The following is a 15442-nucleotide window of genomic DNA, read 5'->3' on the forward strand; positions in this document are numbered from 1 at the left end:
GGAAACTATTTTGTGCAACTTTTTTGTATTTACAGTTTTGAGGGATAAGCCTCTTAAATTTCTCTAACTAGAAATATATGTTAAAAAAGCAAAAACGATTTTCAATTTTTTTGTAGTTTATTGCACTTTTTCGCAATTTATGTAATTTCTATGCACTTAATGCAAACATATTATTAAAATTTGGGGTATAATGGTTGTATTGATAGCAACTTGAAATGCTCCCAAAACTGGCACTACACCATGTAAAAATATTATATAAGCTCTGGCGGACTTGGTTCTATGGTAGGTCTTAAAGGGTTAATCATCTGGGAATTTACCCAGATTTATTTATTTATTTAGACAGAGATCTTGACCCCCCAAGGTTCAACACAAAGTTATGCTGATGTATGTATATAAGGTTTTCCTTATCCTCATAATAAATTTTGACAACCTATAGATCCAGTTAACTTGGACTGCTAGATAGATTTACATTTGCTGATGAGTGGAAGCCTAACATTTAAAGAGACCAGTCGGGAAAAGCTGTAAGGCCTCCGGAGGTCCCCGAACCTTACTTTTATAACCCCGCTCTGCCGACTTCAACAACACCCACGCCTCTCTACTGCTGCCTGCCTCTGCATCCTCCTTGCATACTCTCGGGAGTCTGCTGCGGCTGGTAGTCTTCTTGTACTTTAGTAAGCGGCTGTGAGCACACAGCAGAGAAGAAAACTTGGGTAAACTCTACGACTTGAGATGTGAAGACGCACAAAAAGGAGCGAATAGTTCAGGTAAAAACAGCTGCTTTGCTTAACTGAAACAAGGACTCGTAGGAGCAGGAAACCGAATTGGATTCCCTGCTAATGTGCATATATTTAATTTCAGGATGCAAAGGATATTGTTCTGCAGTCTGGGCCTGCTTGTGAGTAGCTGGCACATCTTTGTGTTTTTATGTTTTTTCTTATTACATTTTTTGTCATCTTTTAAATGAGCTCATTTCTCCTCAAACAAACTGGCGCAAAAAAGGTTTTATACCTGAAGCGGTCCTTGTTTCGAGAAGGTAAAGAAAATCAGAAACCTTTTGTTAGTCGAGAGGATTCATTTTGGTCGCTGTCACTTTTTCTCACTTGTCATTATTTTGTAAACCTGTCTTGTGAACAGTGTGAGTTTTCCCAAGAAACTATCATAATTTTAGAGAAATACAATGAACGGACTTCTGTGAAAGTAGCACAGCTGGATGGTCAACAGTTTTATTAATGTCTACTTTATATGAAATAGTCTTTTAAAGGAATACTTTACAAAAAACACGAGGAGGCTAGGCTGGCAGTGATATTATGGAGGACCACGAGTGCCATAATTATTTAACCAAACAAGTAGTTAAATTTAAAAAAGTAAATATAATTAAATAGTTGAAAGATAAATGCATCATTAATTATGGCGAATAATCAAATGGGACAATCATTAATTGATTAAAATTCAAAGTAAGTAAAATATGCATCAAACATTTTAAATGAAGTGAATTACTACTTAATCATTATTAATGTACTGAATTTATTAATTACTTCAAACTTTAATTAATTCCCGGCCCAATTAATTATTTAATGATGTATAGTTTAATTCATTTTGGCACTTGCTGCACTCCTTAGTGAACAGGTGCCCAGTTATCTTTATTATTTTATACCTTTAAAAATTAGCTACATAAACACCTGTGCTTGTCTTACAGGTTTGCTTTCACAGCTATAAAGCAGGTGAGGCTCTCTCTCTCTCTCTTCACCCATGATGTAACTAAACTAGGAACTGCAGTCATTTATGATACATATGATTAAAATGTGTGTTTGTGTGTGTGTGTGTGTTTGTGTGTGGGGGGTTATTTTGTTTTGTTTCACTCCAATGATGAATGATCATGAATCAACTGCTTTGTTTGTCTGAAACTGCTTGCCAGTTAATTTTGAGCCTCTGATAATGTGCAACTGCAAAACCACTTGAATTAAAGGTCTCCATTTGCACTTCAGTCCTAGGTACTATAGTTTTTTTGTGTTTTTGTTTTCGGGAAAACGAACAACTAAAATAACTAAACTAAATATAAAATAAATATAAGAACAACAAGCCAGAGTGAGATGCAGGACAGTAGTACAGGTGGGTTTTTTGTTTGTATGTTTATACTATTTTCTGGCTGATGGTTAGTTGTAAATAGCATAAAAACCAAAGTTGAGAACTGGCAGGTGCTTTAAACCCTAACCCTCCTCTGCATGAACCGAGAAGTTTGGAAAATGGACTCGTTCAAATGTTGAATGAAAAATTTCATTAGATGTCATTTGTATGATAAACAAGCATGTCTGGCCTGTTCTCACAAATATAATTGGTCGTGTTGGCACTGCTGATATTGTAACCATAATAATAATAATAACAACAAAGCCCTGGTCAGGATATGGGCAGGATTAAAACTTCACTTGAATCTCAGTCAGTTTTAGTCTGTATTTTACCACTTCAGTTTGGCCACACCTCCTTACCTGTCTTCTCACGTTTCTTCTTTTTTTGAGCAGCCTTTCTCCTGGAAACCATCACCCAGGTTTGTGATGTATCCTACTATGCCTATGTTCCTGACAGCCTGCAGTGGAACAGGGCTGGAGAAATGTGTAAGCAGCGCACTGGGGCGTTAGCTACTGTCTCCAACGCAGAAGAAAACCAGGAGCTTACCAAATTTTTAAAATCCTTGAACATCTCTCAGTCTGTGTGGATTGCCAAGAAAGTCATAACACGCATCACAAGTAGGTTTAGTAGGTTTTTTAAAACTTTGCATTGACATTAGTGCTGGTCCTTTTATAAATTGTTTTCTTTTTGCTTTTCTTGTCCAGACAAATTCCTGCTTACTTAATCATTTAAATGTTTTCCAGCTGTTTACAGTAAAAATAGGATTGCAAAGTGATTTTTTATAATTAGCTCCTATCTTTTCCAATATTTGTGACAGCATTTTTTCTTAATAGTCTTTTTTTTCCCTCTCTCTCTCTCTGTGGTGACACCAAAGCGTCCTCCAAGACCCTCATTCTAAATTTCACTGGGCGCTCGAACAGGACGCATGCCCGTCTTCGGTACAGCTTCCCCTCCATGGGATCATTGACTGTTTGCACCCTTCTGCGCTTCAATCCGCACTGCTCTGGCCATTCCACAGTCTTTTCATATTCCATTCCGTCATATATTAATGAGTTCCAGCTCCGTGCAAACCTGAACCAGGGCAAGCCTGTGCAGCTGGCTCTGCTCGTCCATGGCATTCACGGGCCTTACCATGACGCCTTCAACTATGATGACTCCTGGCACTCTGTCTGCGTTTCTTGGAGCCAGAATGGTGGACGCTGGGCAATATATGCTCATGGTCACGTTGTGTATGCGGCTGAAGGCCTAAACAGTATGGACAGCATTGGAAATGGTGGCTTTTTCATTATCGGGCAGGAGCAGCACACCTTTGGGGGGTCATTTAAGAGTGACGAATCATTCTCGGGGAGCATAACAGAACTCCACATTTGGAATCGGGTACTGAACAGCAGCGAAATTTCCAGCATGGAAAAGAAGTGCTCACCCGTTTCCTCTGGGCTGGTGTTCAAGTGGAGCGAAGCAGCAATGGAAATAGAGACCTCCCTTACAAAGCAGTGGAGTGACAGCCCATGTCAAGGTACATTAATCAGGATGCAATCAGACGACATGGTCAAAAGCTGAAGGGTTTTTAAAGGCTATGTATTATTATAGCAAATTTATTCACCAACTAGAGGAAAGTATGGAGTTTTGTGTTATTTAGACTATAAAAGACAAAAGAGACTCAATCTATCCACAAGCTCCAGCGGTAGAATTACTTATACTTGGTGTTTGCAATTTAAGTAGGTTGGCACTGGGCCTGGGTGGAGCTGCTGTACAGAAAAACGATTACAGAGAGTCCATTTGAAAGTCATTTTTGACTGCAATCATTTCAGTAACGTCAGACATAACAAAAGATCTAAGCTGGCCTGTTGTAGTTAACTCCACCTATATTACTGATATAACCCTCAGTCTCTGTCCCATCATCTTCTACACCCACATTATTACCCAGTCATAATGTGATCACATCTAAAAAGTCTAAAAATGCTTTGACTTCTAGAACCAAAAGCTGCTGTCAAGTGATGTCATGAAATAGTGAAACTGTTTAACTGCACAGAAAAAAAAAATGTAACTAAAACTGTTAAATGTCATTCATTTTATTTTTATTGGCTCTTTTACAAAATCAGATCATTTACAGATTTAAAAAAACAACAACTAGATGTGTAAATATCCTATGATCACATGTTATGTTAATGTTAATAACCATTTATTATTCAAGTTTTAAACATTAGTAAACAAACACAGGCACACTCTCAGCATCTGTCTCCCTCCCTCCCTTCCTTCCTCCCTAAAATGAATAAGGGAGCTAGTGACCAAGTTGTAACTGGCAGCTGGTGGGGCTGCTGATGTTTCTGGTAAATGCTTTTTGACTCATATCACCCCGAGTCCCACCCTTCAAAACAGACGTCTCCCCTTCTGACATCATGGTCTCTAATGAGCAGTGAAATTCCAAAAATCTCCCTTTCCCTGCTGGAGCCGAGCGTGTAGAAAGGCAGCGTGTTGGAATTCAGTCACTTATTTTCTCTCACACAATCAGAATTTAATTGCAGGTCTTTTAAAGACTATCTCTGTGTGTTTGTGTGTATTTAATGCGATCAATGTAATGTTTGTAGGGTGGCTGTTGCCTTCCTTCAGTTACTGGACTTGAAAGATCTTGGCACTGCCTGCTACTCTGTCAGGCGGGTTCATTTTTCCCTCTCTCTCTCTTCCTCATCAAACCATCTCAGACATACACAATCCAGCATCAACATTAAAAACTCCTGCCAAATACTGGCTAGATCACCATTTGTACATCCAGAGCAATTATGGCTTGGCGTGGACTTCACAAGGCCCCGAAAAGCATTGTGTGTTATCTGGGACAGAGGCGTTAGTGGCCGATCCAGTCCTGTGAGCTGGAAAGCGGAGCCTTCAAGAGTTTACACATGTTTTTCCAGCGCATACCACATATGTTCAGTCATATTGAAACCTGGAGAATATATGGGTCAAGCCAGCACCTTATAAACTCTTGCTTCTAATGTTGTGGCAACAAGGTATAACATGGAAAAGTCCTCTATGGATACAAATTATTATTATTAGAAATAATATCAGCTTTACACTTAGAAGTTAAACATCATTTTATACTAAATAACATCATCTAGCAGTTTATAACCATGACTGTGCTTTAGCATATATAAAAGCAATAACTTTGATCTACAGCTCCACTCCTGCTCAGTTTGAATCGAATGCCAGCACATGCCAAGACCAGTTTCATTCAGCTTAGCGCTCAGACTTTTCTTTTACTGGAGAGCTATGTTGAATGCGGTTTGGTATTGCTGCAACAAACAGGTCGTCCTGGGTGTGATCAATTCACTAAAAAGTCCAAATACATTAGAGCAGCGGTCCCCAACCCCCGGTACCGGTCCGTGAGTCGTTTGGTACCGGGCCGCGAGAGTTGAGGCTCAGGTGTGAAATGTATGGTTTTCTGGGTTTTTATCGGTGTTCAGCGTTATTTTGTTATCGTTTTTATCATTAACTCGGTTTTCCTGGGTCTTTTCACGTGTGTTATGAATAACTCTTCTTTTTTTTCAGTACCCGTACTAGTTTTATTTTGTTGTATTTTTCCACGACACCTTAAAGGCCGGTCCGTGAAAATATTGTCGGGCATAAACCGTGGCGCAAAAAAGGTTGGGGACCGCTGCATTAGAGAATATCGGTGGTCACAGTTACTTTTAATATTAAATCGCAGCAAAAAGATGCTTTTGAGCCGTGATATTCCTTAGTGTACCATAAATCATCAGTATGGCTGCCTGTGGTGCTCCAAAACCTCTATTTGTCTTTCATTGTCAATGGGGCTTTTAGTAATCCCCCAAACATCACAGTTGTTGGCTTTTGAGTTGTATATTAAGTATTAATTGTATACTCTTATCTTTAGCTAGAACAGGACAGTGTCCCACTTGACCCCAGTCTATTTTAAAGGAGCTCAGCCCCAGGAAAGACATGTTTGTTTCGATAGTATAGAGCTACAACATAACATGCTGGACTATCCTCATGTATTAACCAGAAATTTTAAAATGCACCCTCCGAATTTGATGGCCTACATAATGTTGCTGCTGCCCTTCATCATTTCCCGTTATGTCGACCCCTCAGCCACCCCAGCATCCACCTGTAGGCTCCTGAGGATGGTTAACTTTTACTCCCTAGTTTCTACTATGTGTGTCTGTAAGATCATGGATCAAATCATGTTAAGCCTAATCATTTGTAAGATGTCCTTTAGTAAAGCGCTATACAAATACAGACCATTTACCATTTTACCATTTAATTATTAATATTTTTTTTTTAATTAGTTTAGTTTAGTACACAACTTCCCTAGCCGTTTGCTTCCACTGTCTTAGTTTTTTTTCTTCTGATCCTGGCATCAAATTCATAACAATCATAAATTCTTCCTCAGAAAAACTACATTTGATTAATGTATTTTCTGCTATTTTTAATCAAATATAGGCTTCAAAAGATTTGCTGATCATTGCATTCTGCTTTTATGTACATTTATTTACATTCAATAAAACAGATTTAGTATGATGTGTTGCAGACCAAAATAAAAGCTTACGATATGTGTCCAGATTCTGCTAGCAGTGAATAAAAACTAAGATATACATAAACATATATATATGCATACAGTGTTTTAGTATACAAGTAAAGCAAAACAGATTTTAAAATGCTACAATGGACAAATAGATGCCTAGAGTGATAAAATAGAATAGAATAGAATTCAACTTTATTGTCATTGCACATGTCACAAGTACAAGGCAGCGAAATGCAGTTTACATCCATAAGTGCTTTAGCCATAATAGATATATTACCAAATATATATTGGCAATAATACAGATATATAGATATATTATAGAAATAGGTTTGTTAGGTATGAGGGTACAAAATATGGGTCTATTATGGGTATGCATGTTGAGTAAAATATCCAGAAGCATTTGCTAACTGTAAATGAGTAATTTGAAACCATGTTTAATTTACTATTAGTGCAATATTTATACTTAGCCAAGTTAACAAACTTACTCCATTTCTAACGGGGGAGAGCAGGTCAGGTTATGCCTATCTGGGTCAATTTGAATTCACCCAGTTACACCTTATTATATTGTATTTGTAGACTTGTTGATTAGTTTAAGCACTGCTGTGTATTGTTAGTTTCCTGTATGAAATGTCTCACATTTGCAACATTTCTCTATTTTGTATTATCCAAACTACTGTCTATCAGCATAATATCAATATTGATATTTCCCTACGCGATTTTCAACGGCTTAATAATATGTATAAACCTCACTATTCCCTTCACCATGTTTGCAGAGAGCCAGAGAACCGATGAAGAGTGCGGCATTTTTGACCCCGTCACAGAGCATTCCCGCCTAGCCAAATGCAACTCCTCCAGAGGAGCTGTCTGTCAGTGTAGGCGAGGTACAGATAATAATTATTGTGCATCAACAAATGTGATTGAATTATGCAATTCAGTTTTCTTGCTTTTAAATTATTTTTAAATAGGTTTTTAGGGTGCTGTGTGTGCTTTTGTGTGCTAATGGATTGCAGCATATTATATTATATTTGTCCGTCTCTGCAGAGAAGCTGGGTGTTTTCAGTTTACCAAAGACACCCTTCTTCAGGAGGCTGAACAAGGATCTCATCAATAAACCTGTGAGTCAGCCTGTTGAGCTTTGAGGTGGTTATTAGGTAGTGCAGTGGTGGTACAGTCTGATAAACTACCAAGTATTCATGTTAGTGAGCAGATCACCAACTTTATCTCCAATTAAGCTGTTTTGTGGAAGATGTATCCAAGTAAAAAATTGACACACTTAAGAAACTCTTGGAACTATCTGATCCAATTTTAGGAGAGTCATCATCTCAACTTTGTACATTTGTTAGGATCAAAATCCCAGAGAATCACCTAAGAATGCTTGGTGAATAGAAGTGATTGAAGTATAAAAGGACCAGTGAATCAGCAGTTAAGTTAATGTTATAACTTTGTTCTATTCTGTTTATTCAGGTAACAGGAGGGGTGGGTGCTAACAGCTCCTGGGACAAATTGACCTTGCTGCAGCAGCTGACCCAAGCTGTCCTACATAAAATAGAGGCAAGTGGCCCGCTCCTCCTGACCGCCAACGATGTTTTCTACCTCTCTCAGATGATGGACGTAACTCCACCAGCTAGATTTCACTCCGCCGGAGATAATGCCACAGAGGTCATGGTGTCCATTGCCACCAACTATCTAAATATTGCGAGTCTGATCCTGGAGCCACGCATGGCTTCACAGTGGATGGGTCTGACGGATGATGGGGTGAGGCGTAATGTTTCTGTGATGATATCTCTGTGAAATCCTCCAATTTTTTTACTTAATTAAAATTGTGTGTTTAATAACATTTTACCTCCTTAAATTATTAAAAGCATTGTAGCAAATTAGTGTACCCTGGGATTTAAGCGCATACGGACTATGAGAACCTTATTTAATCCATCAGAAAAGAATTTAAAGTTGTTTCTTAACTATACATAAGAAACCTGTTTGCATCACTTAACAGTCTGTGTTTCTATCCTTTATTTATAATGCGGATTTAGATTTAATTACTTGCTGGGTACACCCTGGATATGTCACCATCTATATCTATCACAGGGCCAACACACAGAGACAACTATTCATGCTTATGTTGCACAAACAGGCAATTACATAGGACATGCAGGCCCCAGCCAGCTGGTGCATACATAACCCAGGACTCTGTTGCTTTGAGGCGCCCTGCTTACTTACTTAAATATAATCTACTCTCCAAAGATAGCTCTTCACCTCCATTAACCTGTGTTTGATCGATTTGTTCAGGTCAACATTGGCCCATTTACGCTTGTCAAGACCATTGATAAGTTCACTGAAGCTTTTGCAGAGATGCTTTGTACTAAGGGAAGAAGCTTGAGTCTTTCTACCAAGAATATAGGTGAAAGGACACACACACACGCGCGCAATGATCGAAACATTTGGTGGCTCTTGGCTTTCTAACTTATGGTTTCTGTTAATATTTTCATTGCATCTGCTTGGCTGTCAGATGTGTACATGAAGTGGCAGAAGCTGTCCCAGGAGAGCTGTAATCAAGTCTACAAGCCATCTGCGTTTGGCTCTCACAAGCCCAGCAGCAGTAGCCACGATGAGTTGCTCATTCCTGAGACCGAGCTCCAGAGGATACACACACTAGGTAGTAAACACACACACACACGGAAATGCACTTGTTCTAGAGGCTAACCGTAACCATTAGTTTACACTACAAATGCTATAGACACATATTACATTGTTAGATGCTCACCTAGATGAACCACTGACCCACACAGTGTTTTTGTCCACTATCTCTAAACAGGATATGAGGAGGTGATATTTATTCATACCCATTACAACCAGTTCAGTGACATTGTATCAGGAACAAAGGAGTCTGCACTGAGTGACCAAGAGAAAGTGAAAAGGTTTCCTGTTGTTTGTTTCTCTGTTTTTAATGAACTGTAATTTCTTATCTTATCTTTGTGGTCTGGATTCAGCCACTTTTACTCTAAAACATGGGGATTAATCTGATGGTTGTAGTTTGAATTGATTATGTAAGATGTATCTCAGTGATAACCATTGCCTGTTTTCCCAGAACTCTCCCAGGAGATCTAGCATCGGCTATCATATCAGCCACGGTCCGCCATGCCTCGAACCCCGAAACCATACCTGTTGCTGTCAAGTACACCCTTTCATCATCACAGGTGGCGCAGCCTATTGTGCAGAGGATGTCACACAGCATGATATTAGCAGCTATGCAATTTTCGTTTATTAAAAATAAGTTGCAGCATTTTATTTTACAGTAATTTTCATCACTTAGCAAGCAGCACATGGAATAGAAAGAAATAGTCATTTAAAATAAGCCAAAGTTTGATGACCAACCACAGATAAATTAAAACGAGGATAAAGATGAAAACAAATGCAAACATTATTCTGTTTCTAGGTGGAGTATTCAAAGAGAGTTATTCCTGTTTGTGCCTTCTGGAATTTCAGTCTGACGTAAGTTTGACCAACAGCACAGTCACATGAATATGCCTGAAAATTGTATTATTTCAATTAATTCGATAAATGATGTAGGAAGTAGCCTATTGTTTGATGTTTTATAAGACATGTCACTATCCCTGCAGGATGTCTCAGTCCTAAATATGAGTGTGATTCTTTACCAGTGAGTGTGTTTGTGCTTGTGTATAGGCACACCAATACCAGTAGCTGGTCCAGTGAAGGCTGCACAGTGATCCTTGATGGCTCTAGTGTCACGTCCTGTTTGTGTAACCATACAACAAACTTTGCAGTGCTGATGAATTACCTCGAATCACAGGTAACTTGAGCTCGATTGTGATGCCCCCATTTAAATCACACACATCAAGTTTTAGGTTATTTAAGGTAAACTGTGAACAATCTTGTAAAGGTATGAGTTATGTGTAACATGTATATTATGATACATTTCATATTCATGGTAAAAATGGCGTCGCATATCCGGAATAATAAAAATAAGCAGGGTTTAAAATGAGGTAAGTATAGTCTCAGACGTGTCTCATTACACCACATCTTTATTAATTTATCAAATATTAGGCCAAAATGCGAAAGCAGTGTATGATAAACTAAGTGCACTGTTACTTCTTCCATACATATTAAATGGTAAATGGCCTGTATTTATATAGCGCTTTACTAGTCCCTAAGGACCCCAAAGCGCTTTACATATCCAGTCATCCACCCATTCACACACACATTCACACACTGTGATGGTAAGTGGCTGCTAAGCAAATAGAAGTGAATAAATGGTTATTGATAAGTGTGCCCACCTCTATAAAAGCAGATGTTTTAGCAGTTGGCTGGTCTGGAGCATTCAGGTCTGCTTTCAAATTCAGATAATCTTCAGAGAAAACCCCAAAGCTACACTTCAGGCCTCAGTTATGATGCTAAAGTTCATGAAAGTACATTTGATGAACATTTCATGCAATTTTGCATTTGCAAAATCACAGTTGTGCAAGCCATGAGACCCAAGTGGAGATGTTTGGCCAGAATGCACAGAACCGCCTTTGGAGAAAACTAAACACAGCATGTCGGCACCAACACCTCATACCAACTGTCAAGTACAGTGGTGGAGAGGTGATGATTTGTGCACCTAGCAGCCGTTGGTAAATGACAAATGTAGCACTTTTCTACTCTACCTGAGCACTCAAAGCACTTTGTACAACTTACCTTATTAGCCCATTTGCACCTATTCATAAAGGAACTTTTTGTCTATGCTTTTTCTAGGTAAGGGCTTTCTGTCTATCTCACCTTCATACTCTGATAGATGCAAATGAGAACAACTTGGGCTCAGTAGCTCGCCCAAAATGAGAAAAATGTGAGAAACAATTAAAGTTACTTCAAGTTATTGCAGATCAAGGTGTTTCTACAAGCTGCTGGGCCTTAAGTTGCACTTAGTTTTTCACATACTGCTTCTGCATTTTGCTCTAGTTTGTGTTAAATAAATAGTGATGTGATATAGTAGGTCTTTTATTGTTCATCTAAGACCTGGTAAGGAATACATTTTGAATAAATGTCCTAATGCGGTATTGTATTATAGCTCATGGAGGATGTACTTTATTCTTTATTATTGTATGGTTTTTAACTTACAATACAAAGCACTTTAAGGTGACTGTTGTTGTGATTTAATGCTATATAAATAAAACCGAATTAAATGTATTTGAATTACTTTTTACCGTGACTGCTTGTCTAAATCAAGATCCAGTTTAATATTCGATCTTGGGGATAGGATTTGCAGTACATGATTTCTGCCAGCAGGTGTCACTCATACTGCGCCTGTTGTGTTGAAGGATGTAGAATGTAGTACAGCTATTCTCTCTGTTTACCTGAAGAACATAAAAGTTTGTAAGTTCATCAAAGAGCAATACCATCGGCAAGATTTTGAGTTTATAAAAATGCAACCATTTATGTATAGCGATGATGTAAGAAATCACTTTCTTTCAGATCAAATGAGGGATTTTTCAGATATTGGACGGCTTCTCGTCAACCTCTAGGACTCTCTGACAACATTCTCCCCTCTTTTGTCTTTCTCCCACAACATGCCTTTCCTTTCTGTCCCAGTGGAGTCCAGAGGAAGAGCTTATTTTGACCAAGCTGACATTCATTGGCTGTGGCGCATCTCTGTGTGCTCTGGTGGTGACCTTGATGCTGTTCACTGTGCTGGAGTAAGTAACTGATTTTTCCTGACCTGCTTGCCTATGATGCGAAAATAGCTGCCTGTTTTCTGTCTGCCTGAGCCACGAGACGCAAAGCAGCCTCACCTTTTTCTGTGCTGCTAAACACAGCAGTCACTTTTTACACCTGGTGTCAAGCAGATGCAGTGGTTCTGCTATACATATTTTATGTTGTATACTGTATTGTGTTGCTCAAGTACCTACATACTTTTGAAAACAGGTTCATCATTATTTCCAAAGTCAAAATAGCAAAAAACTCTCTTTATAATAGTGGTCTTGAAAATGCTAAAAGCTTATAATTTGGACTCATTATATGGAATTTATGTAGCACAAATATCATTTAGGCATTTTTTTGTGTGTTTTTTACACCTTTTTGGGCATTGCCATGTTATAAGAAAGATACGCTGAGATAACTGATCAGTAGTATCGTTGCTGCTCTGTTCCTAAAGCTATGATAGTATTGACTTGTGCTAATCCAGTAATTACTGTTGTCTACATGTGAGTCCACCCTGAAGGTTTATGGTGGCATTCTCTAGCTGTTAATTAACATTACGGTCATTGAGGGATCGCGATCAGCTGGAGAGGAGCTGCCTCGGCAATTTACGACTGCCCTAAAAACAGAGAGCGCAGGCTCGCGTTTCACGCGCGCTGATGTATGATGTACATGTGTTTGTGCGCTTAAATTCACTCGCAACCAGAGACAAAGCTGATGCTCACAAAGCCGAGGACGCTTATATTCATGCGGCGGGATTACAGTGGTCTCAAGCAGTGATGCAGACATGAAATGAGCCTGATGGGCAGATAATGAGAGGCTCTCTAGTTAATTTACCTCTCAGCCAGTTTCAGCTGTCTTTTTTTTTTCTGTTTTCTGTTTGATATTTCAGTCTGAGATGGAAATATTCAATGTATTGAAGTTGTGTAAAGATAATACGAGTAGTTGTTTTGATCTTTTTGGGTGTTTGAGGAAACAGTGACATATATGGTTTCCTTATTGTGGTGCCATTGACATTTTCAGTTAGTTATGCGAACAGGTGGGGGGGTAGAAGGCACAAAGCACGTTGTCAGTATTTTACGTCACATCTCAGAACCAAGTCAATCTGTGAATTAGTGAGATTCTGCACAATTCTTAGTTCTGCTCCTTTATTCTGTATGAAAAGCTTTTCTTTTATCTAATCCCTGCAGCCGCCTGAAGGCAGCATTCCAGTTAACTGTTGATCAATCTGCAGCTATTTTTGAGAAGTGTAGCACCGGAGCATAGTGATATTATGTACCAGCTTCCCTTCTTGTTTACCTTAATATAATCATGTAAAACACGCAAGTGCAAGATCACTACACATACCATAGTGTCTGTTACAGCCCTCTGTTTCTTATGACCAGATATTTGGCTCATTTATGACTGGTGGCTCCTCTGTCTTACATTTCGATTGATGTTATTGGTGACATGTGTTAAACAGCAATGTTGCAAAACCAGAGAAATAGGGTAACAGTTTTGTGTAGAGCCGATGTGGGATAGCTTCCAATTTTGTTGTACTATTGTACTAGGTATGACTGCACAATGACAATAAAATTTATCTTATCTTATCTTATCTTATCTTATCTTATCTTATCTTATCTTATCTTATCTTATCTTATCTTATCTTATCTTAGCAGTATAACTGAGATAGCATTTGATTGGTGCAATGCTGTGTAAGCAGGCTCCATAGCATATATCTTCCTTCGGATGAGGTTTTGTTATCCCCCTCTGTATCCACAGTATCCCCAAATCCGACAGGACGTCCATTCACAAGAACCTGTTCGTTGCCCTTATCTGTGCCCAGGTGATTCTGCTGTGCAGCGGCTCAGCCATTCACAACAAGGTAAATGTTATGTTGATTTTTAAAAGTAGGTTTGCAGATTTCATAACCTTTATAGAGGGTATCATTAAATATTGTTAGAGTTACACCTATTTGCAGTATTTTTACAGTGAAACAAGCAAGTGATTTAAATCCAGATTTAAGAAAATACAGAGCATTTATAACACCTACATATGAATTGTGCAGTATTTAGCTCAAGCTTAGAAATATTTGAAATGACTGTCTAAATGAAAAAACACGTCTTTAGTTGGTTTTTAATTCCTATTGCAAATAAATCATAATCATTCATTTACACAAACTAACATTTGCTGAATAGAGGCTACAAAAGCATGCATACAGTTATCTGTGATCGTGGGATTGATAATGATGTCAATGGGATATTTCGTCTTAAACATACAGTTTAAACATTTTTCATTTGTGTGTGTAGTTAAGGCTTGTAGCCATTCTTGACTTTTATTACTTAGTATCACTAATGCAACTTTCATCTCATAATGACAAATCTTATGTTTATGCCTGTGCTTGTGTGTTGTAAGGTGGCTTGTACGCTCGTGGCGGCGCTGCTCCATCTCTTCTTCATGGCGGCATTTAGCTGGATGCTGGTGGAGGGTCTGCTGCTCTGGAGCAAGGTGGTTGCAGTCAACCTAAGCGAGGAGCAACATATGAAATATTACTATCTCATCGGCTGGGGTACAGTTACATGACCAAACCAAATTGTTCCTTATCGTTACACATGCAGACGGGCTGCCAGGTTTTTCTTGTGGAAGTAGTTGATTTGTCACACTGTGTAATGTGCAGTGCTCTAACTGACTCTCTATATGTGCGATTCAACAAAACATCAGTGCTTTTACCTCCTCTGTGTGTATTTTTTAAAACCTCTCAATCTAACCAGGTCTGCCTGTGCTGATAGTCACCATCACACTAGCGTCAGCCCCGAGCAAGTACTCGGCTGATGACTACTGCTGGCTCAGTCTGCAGAATGGCATTATCTGGGGTTTTGCTGGGCCTGTCATCTTCATCATCATGGTCAGCAAATTGAATTATAATTAGCTGAACTGATGTTGTTAAAATAGAGCATAACAGGGATGATAGTTTTGGACTATAAAACCTAATGTTACTACCTCTCCTTAGATATTTGTATTTACTTTCTTTTATGACGGTCTCTGTGGAATCTTTGCTTCTTCCTCATTTCTGTACTCTCCTGATTTTATTTTGAAGGTGAACATATTGGTATTAAC

At 38.7% G+C, this 15442-nt stretch overlaps 1 protein-coding gene and 1 long non-coding RNA gene across 2 annotated transcripts; both read left to right on the forward strand.

Annotated features, from left to right (window-relative positions):
• Window positions 1-615: 615 nt before the first annotated feature.
• On the forward strand, window positions 616-3373 carry LOC102212409 (adhesion G-protein coupled receptor D2-like). The gene is made up of 6 exons (XM_005730377.1): window positions 616-764; window positions 859-895; window positions 1697-1721; window positions 2517-2741; window positions 2999-3291; window positions 3368-3373. The coding sequence occupies exons 2-6, from the start codon at window positions 860-862 to the stop codon at window positions 3371-3373; spliced, it is 585 nt and encodes a 194-aa protein (XP_005730434.1). The 5' UTR covers window positions 616-764; window position 859.
• Window positions 3374-3537: 164 nt separating this feature from the next.
• On the forward strand, window positions 3538-7749 carry LOC106456174 (uncharacterized). The gene is made up of 3 exons (XR_001290338.1): window positions 3538-3640; window positions 7432-7539; window positions 7700-7749. It is a non-coding gene; the product is annotated as an uncharacterized LOC106456174 (long non-coding RNA).
• The last annotated feature ends 7693 nt before the right edge of the window (window positions 7750-15442 follow it).

Source organism: Pundamilia nyererei, unplaced genomic scaffold (genome assembly GCF_000239375.1).
Source record: "Pundamilia nyererei isolate P.nyererei 1_Seehausen unplaced genomic scaffold, PunNye1.0 scaffold00036, whole genome shotgun sequence".
In the NCBI taxonomy this organism is placed as follows: Eukaryota; Metazoa; Chordata; class Actinopteri; order Cichliformes; family Cichlidae; genus Pundamilia; species Pundamilia nyererei.

Bases quoted from the DNA above. Each gene is read 5' to 3' on its own strand.
- LOC102212409 (XM_005730377.1), top strand. From the start codon at position 860: ATGCAAAGGATATTGTTCTGCAGTCTGGGCCTGCTT. The intron at 896-1,696 runs GTGAGTAGCTGG...CTTGTCTTACAG, and splicing joins TCTGCAGTCTGGGCCTGCTT to GTTTGCTTTCACAGCTATAA. The intron at 1,722-2,516 runs GTGAGGCTCTCT...TTTTTTGAGCAG, and splicing joins CTTTCACAGCTATAAAGCAG to CCTTTCTCCTGGAAACCATC.